At 39.8% G+C, this 6,585-nt stretch overlaps 1 protein-coding gene across 1 annotated transcript; it reads right to left on the bottom strand.

Moving 5' to 3' along the window:
• Positions 1 to 1,162: 1,162 nt before the first annotated feature.
• On the bottom strand, positions 1,163 to 4,778 carry LOC124873689 (transcription factor JunD-like). Its single transcript, XM_047374544.1, has one exon. The coding sequence runs from the start codon at positions 3,439 to 3,441 to the stop codon at positions 2,620 to 2,622; it is 822 nt and encodes a 273-aa protein (XP_047230500.1). The 5' UTR covers positions 3,442 to 4,778; the 3' UTR covers positions 1,163 to 2,619.
• Positions 4,779 to 6,585: the final 1,807 nt, after the last annotated feature.

The following is a 6,585-nucleotide window of genomic DNA, read 5'->3' as shown; positions in this document are numbered from 1 at the left end:
TACCATGAAGGATTTTAAAAAGTAGGCAGATGTTTGCATAAATTATTAAATTGATTCAAGAGGCTTTAAGATTATTTTGCATGCCTGTGGCCAGCTAGTCACGCAACGCAGAAAACACAGTTTAGATACATGTATAATATCTTAATAGTAAGAGATTCTAGTATTTAATGCAGTCAGTTATTAATTAAACTTTCTAAGCGTTTTGACTTTTTTAAAAGTCATGGTTGGAAGTAGGTACATTCATTGACATTTTTTATTTTCTGTTATGAATAACATGTCTCCTAACCGTCGTTTAATCAAATGAATCCCTCCCAGCTGTTTTAATTAATAAACTTTAAAATATATATTCTTATAAGATCTATCAATGCTCTATGTAATTTCCACCTTTAGCCACCAGAGGGAGGTATACCCCTTTTTGAACAGCAGGTGTGGATTGTTGTATTGCTGTCCAGAGGAGTTATCATGGGCTCCATATACAGTGTTACATAATACGGACTTCACTAAAGGTTTCATTAATGGAGCAGCCATTATCTGGAGCAGCTCTTAATATTTAGATGTAGAGGTTCAGGAAGAATAATTAGTTTCCAAATATTAGAAGTTTACAAGTGAAGATGTAGTTTGTGCCTTAAAAATAATGGTTTGGGAACTAGTTAACAACTCTGCCAAGGAGTCTATTTGCCAAATATCTCAAAAACCTATGAACAGATTTGGATGACTAGATTGGAGTGGTGATGTGGAGCATCATCTGGATCCTGGGATTTCTGGATTGTTTATCAGTGTCAGACCACGGTGGATTTCCCCACATGGTTCGTCAGCCTGTCAGTAGCTTACATCCAGTGATCTTGGCGAAGGTCTGCGCTTGCCGCGTGCTCTTCTAGCTAAATTGGTTTTACATTTAGACGCAGCCAGATTTCCAGTTATCTTTTGAGGTTTGGCTTGTTGATTTTTATTTGTTCTTCAAAGTACAATAACACATAAAAGAAAAAAAAAAAAAACAGAAGATTCATTCACGTCCAAAAAAAAACATGACATTACATGATGTTTATATCCAGGCGACTGATTAGTGGATCTCAAGTATCAACCACCTGTTTCTCCCCAGTATCTGGCTTCCAAGTGAGTCCGTCAACACAAACATATAAAAATGACCAAACAGAACAAAATGTTTATTTGCTGAGCAGCATTTAATTCAAAACACGACAGCATCAATCCAAAACTTACTGTAGGCTACAGGTGATAGCAACAGTCTGTGCAACAGAAAGTTACGGCTTTTCACATTTTTAAACCAAAACGCACTGAAATAAGGACACGCCCAAGTAAAAAAAATAGACAAAATCCACGTGTCAAGGTAAATAAGATAGACACAGAGAACCTTGTGCCCTATAACACACAGCTGAGGGCAACATTCGAGCTTGTCCAATACATGCAAGTTTTTCCCTAAAGAAATACAGAGTAAATAGGTTATATACTGAGATTATCTCATACCAACTGCAAGTATTTTTTTCTTACAACCACCTCCTTCATGATGAGGGTTAATGGTGATATTCATGTAGAAATATCCATTTTGTCCAGCTTTGAGACTGAATACAGCCACGTCAACACTATTAAGAACTGGAAATCGAGAAATCTTTAAAAGGTTCCTCTTTCTCCCACTAGCGAACACACATACGAGGTAGAACAGGTTTACAAATTAGGCTGAAGGTATCTTCATTCTGGCTGGAATCTAATAAACCAATTAGAAACTGAAAATCAAATAGATGGTAGGGATAGGCAAATAAAGAAATAGCTCTGGGAGCAACATTATGCCCTTTCTATACATCAATAACACTGTTAAAGCCTCTGTGTTAATGTTGAGTTATGTTCTACCACGCATGCTTATATTTCACCAATCTTACATAACATTATAGTAATCGGAGCCAGCCCAAGGATGTATGGTGCCTTAAGCAGAATTTGGTTCAGATGCCCCCTTCCTGTTAAGTCCATTACACATTAGGCAACACTAACCAGGTTTCCATCATGAGATTTGGTTAAATTAGGAACAAGGGCCCAAGTTTGCCTGGCTGCGTTCATAACACACCTGCAAGAAAATTAATAAGCCTTAATAAGGCAATAATAAGCTGGGACTTCTTTGCAAAGAGTTAGCCTGTGCATGAAATGTGATACCAACATAGACACAAACAGTAGAAAAGCTTAACCTGGTAGCTTTAAGTAGTGAATATGCTAACATACTTTTTTTTGTATATTTACAACTAGTACATTTGCCAGTTATTTCAGGTCTCAACCATAATTCCTTCAATATTAAACAATTTGAAATATTTTAAATTAGGTGAAACTGTCTGCATTTAAAAGTATGCTAACTCACAATAAACAAATTCATAGATTTATGACCGAGGTTAAGTGTGAGAATTCAAATGTTCTTGGGGGCCCACTATGGTTGTGGGGCGCTGAAGAGCTGCTTTATTCGCTTCTGCCTTGGGCCGGCTCTGTTAGTGATGTAGAGACCGGCTGACGTCGCCTGGCAGAGTGGGACGCATCTGGGCTACATACAGATGAACCGACACGAATAAAGTCTGTGAAGCTTATTAGCTGTTCAATAGCCCATCTGAAGGTCTGGTCCACCCATCAGTGCACCTGGACCTCGTGTGGTAACATCTGGCAGCCGCTGTTGACGTGGGTGAGGACCTTCTGTTTCAGCTGGGCCACCTGCTCCCTCAGCAGGCTTGCGGTGGAAGCCAGGTCGGTGTTCTGGGTTTTCAGCGTCTTTACCTTGTCCTCCAGCCTGGAGATCCGCTCCAGTTTGCGCCTTCGACACTTGGAGGCGGCAATCCGGTTCCTGAGCCTCTTCCTCTCGGCTTTGATGCTCTCCTGAGAGTCCATGTCAACGGGAGACAGCGGCGGGCTGTCCCCGAAGCTCTGAACGTCGGGGACCGTCTGAGGCTCCTCTTTCGGCGGCTGAACCCGGGAGAGCTCCGGTTGCATCGGGGCTGCCCCCAGGTGATGTGACGGAGGGGGCGGGAATGGAACAGTGTCCGTGGAGTAGTTGACAGTGGTTCCCAGTGGCCCACTGCCGAAACTGTTCAGGTTCGTGTACACCGGCAGATCCGGCTGCACGGTCACCGGGGGGATGTTAGGCCCGAGGTCAAGGGTGCTGTTCGTCTGAGCGGTTCCGTTCAGCTGGTTCTGCTTGTGCAAGTCCTCCAGCGCCTTCACGAAGCCTTCGGCGAACTCCTGCTCGTCCGTCACCGTCTTTGGGTAGAGGAACTGGGAGCTGGTCGGCGTCGTGGTAACCAGTCCGTTGGACTGAATGATGAGCCTCTCCAGTTCAGGAGACGCCAGCTTGAGCAGACCCAAATCCGGGGAGTTGAGGAGGCTCTCTGCGTCGCGGAGATGCGGTTTAAGGTCTGCGTCGTCCACCAGGGTCAGATTGATATCCTTCTTCATCATTATTTCCGAGTGTTCACTGATACTATTAGTCTGCTCGACACTTCTTCAGAGCGGCGTCGTGTCCATAACCTCCCAGAAATGACCTGCGGTGTGAGAAATCTGCTGGTAAATGTCTGTTATAGCCTCACTCAGCCTGAAGCTGCTGTCAGACCGATCAACTGAAGCAGAATGTTCGCTCCACGCTCCGCCTCGAGCGTTTTTACACGGTTACGTTCCATTATGTCACGTCACAGCGCGCTCATTGGACAGAAATTACGTTCTAGCTCGACGTTCTTTGACTAAACAAAGACAGTCTGGGAACGGAAAGAAGATGGATGTCTCACTCTGCGAGTAATTTCAGAACCAGACAATATCTGGCGGATTGTCTTCTTTGAGCGTGTTTTTTTATGATACCGAGTGGGTATACAGTAGTATACACCTTGAATATATATAAATAGTTTTTTATTAAAATCACAAGGTAATGTCAGTGTTATCCCAAATAATTATCAGACACTATCATGCAGATTTTTCTTTTCCAAGAGTCTTGTTATCTCTAAAAGTAGTTTTTCACGTACAATTTTACTTAAGTGTACTATTTACAAACTGTATATTATCTCACCGTTTTGACATTAAATCAGACCTGTTTAAGGTCTGTTAGGATTTGCTGAATGCCCATAGAGGATTTGTGGGTAGAGCTAAACAGATGTGTTTGAAAAAGGCGGCCTGAAAACCTCCCTCAAAAGTTCTGTCAGGAGGAATGGGCCAAAATTCCAGCTTTGTTTTGAGAATCTTTAGTAATACTACCTTAAAATGTTTTACCCATGTGTATGTATATTTCAGTATTTTAACAGAAACAAATGGCAAAAGCAGAAAATGTTTAGTCAGATTTAATGTCAGACAGTGAGAAAAACAAGTTATGTCTTACTGATGTAATTTTGTACGACTGTCTCAACTGGTTCCTACTGATTTTTCCTTTGTTTATTGCTCTGTCTTACATGTTGTTTAAACGTCATATTAAATCAGCATAACCTGCGTTGAATTGATCGTTTTTCATTTCAGTTTTAAATGTTTGTAGAACTTTGATACTTTTCTATACTTGTTCTTTCATTTAAATTCTTTTTTGTATGCTTCTGTGACAAATTAACCTCCTTCCAGGCATTATCAAAGTATCTAACTTGATTAATTGTTAGTGCTGTTAACATTTGTATCAGTTCAGAATTAATATTCGACATAATATTTATAATGTTTACTTAAGAGAGTCATGTGAGCCTGGGGTACCCGAACCTCATTTCCTAATTAAAATCTCACACAAAGACTAACACTTTAAAGATAAATCTCTTCTTAGTTTGAGGTCCTTGCAAGATGTCAAAGTCATGCAAAGATTATGTTGTTTTCTCAAATGTAATACAGAAGTCTTGCACTGAGCCTTTTTTGCGTAAATGTAAATTTGCAATTCAAACAAAATAGGTTAGATTTACTTCAGTTTTATGATTTAAGGTAAATTTTTTGTTTATTGCACAACTGTATATTTATCCTTTTGAATTACTTTTGTTGTTATTGTTTCCTAACAGATTGTAAGCAAATACATATAAAAACAAATTTCAGAGAAACTTTGTATTGACCTTTTCTCTGAATTAAATCTTTTCCATCTTTTAGCTGAACAACTGTTTTCATGTGGTTACCGCAAACATAATAACGGCAACAGCTACACACAGGGTTTTTTTTCTTCCTAGTTTTAGCATGTGATTCAAGGGGACGTTTTGCTCAGTAAATTAAAAGTCCTGTTGCCCTGGAAATGTAGCGCATGGTGTAGAATGATGTCTTATGCAGAGTTACACACACCTTTGTTATAGACAATCTAAATGGTCTGTTGCCATGGAAAAGAGGAATAAAGTACAAACAGTGAACTAACTCACTGTGGCTTGATGCCTTAATGAAAATTAATGCCCTGATTTTAAAACAAATAAAAAGTTCAAAACAGGTTTGTAATCTCTAAAATAGGAAATACATTTATAGGCCAATGTAGCTATACATGATGCTAATACTCGAAAGCAAAATTAAATCAGGTAAATTCAAATTTAGGAAAATTCTATAATACAGAACATTCTAAATAACCTATATAAGTGCCAGTATAGGCTGAATGTTTTACTTTTTGATTAACAATTCTACATTTAGGGATGTATAGATGTTTTAATAATGCTTAGACATGTAATGTGTGTATTGTTACACAACAGAAAGCTGTGCTGAATGTGAATAGCTGCAAATTGTTACATTTCTGTGTGGTTAGAGTTCATCCAGTCAATAGGGCTCACTTCTCGTTTAAAGCCCCTAGCGAAGACATTTTGTTTCCAGACGTCAGCATTCGGGGAAGTTGAACCTGAAACTGGTTTGGTTTTAACATTTCCCCTGGTCAGTGAACAGCACTAGGGTTTTGGTTATTATGTATAATCTAGTTTCAGACTCAACAGTGGCAACATTTAAATGGATCACAGCAATATGTGTTTTTCCACTCTCCAAGTTTCTTTTTCCAAGTTTCTGTTTCAGGGTTATACAATTTCACTTTCTAATTTAAGAGCAAAATAACATCCACCTTAATTTCAGCATTTAATAACATGGGTGAACTTTAAACCTTCTCTGGTAAACCTTATGTGGGTATTTCAAACTATGTAGAGCAGATCTTTGTAATTACCTTGTCAGTGCCATCCTATTACCCAGATAATCAATATTCCTTCCAAAGTTATTGTATTAAGGACCTTGTTTTTCTCTCTATATTTCAGCTTGCATAGGGTTGCACCGAGCAGGTCTGTACGTCACAGGTAGGCCCCATCCTTCGCTACAAAGCTTTGTGCGGTTGGATCACATGGTTCACCCTGTGATGTCATATCTCTGGCGGAAATGGAGGTGGCTGTGTGTGTCTGAGGATGGGGGAGAGGAGGGGTAACCTGCAAGGGAGAGATATTTTGGTCTAAAAGCTGTTTCTCTGAGTAGAGTGGGGGTGCTGGGCCTGCAGGCGGTAGCTGGGAAAGGATGTACTACTATCTTTGTCACACACACCGCACTATCTCTCATTGTTTCCCCTTTGAGATGTAACTAATAATACAGAATACAAAACAAAATGCATGAAAAAGAGAAAAACATGACCTTTTACATTGACAGTTTTTCCTC

Source organism: Girardinichthys multiradiatus, chromosome 9 (assembly GCF_021462225.1).
Source record: "Girardinichthys multiradiatus isolate DD_20200921_A chromosome 9, DD_fGirMul_XY1, whole genome shotgun sequence".
NCBI classification, from domain to species: Eukaryota; Metazoa; Chordata; class Actinopteri; order Cyprinodontiformes; family Goodeidae; genus Girardinichthys; species Girardinichthys multiradiatus.
Note: the sequence above shows the minus strand (reverse complement) of the source record. Positions and strands in the feature narration are given on the sequence as shown.

Excerpts from the sequence above, each read along its gene's own strand:
- LOC124873689 (XM_047374544.1), bottom strand. The coding sequence starts at position 3,441 with ATGATGAAGAAGGATATCAATCTGACCCTGGTGGACGACGCAGACCTT.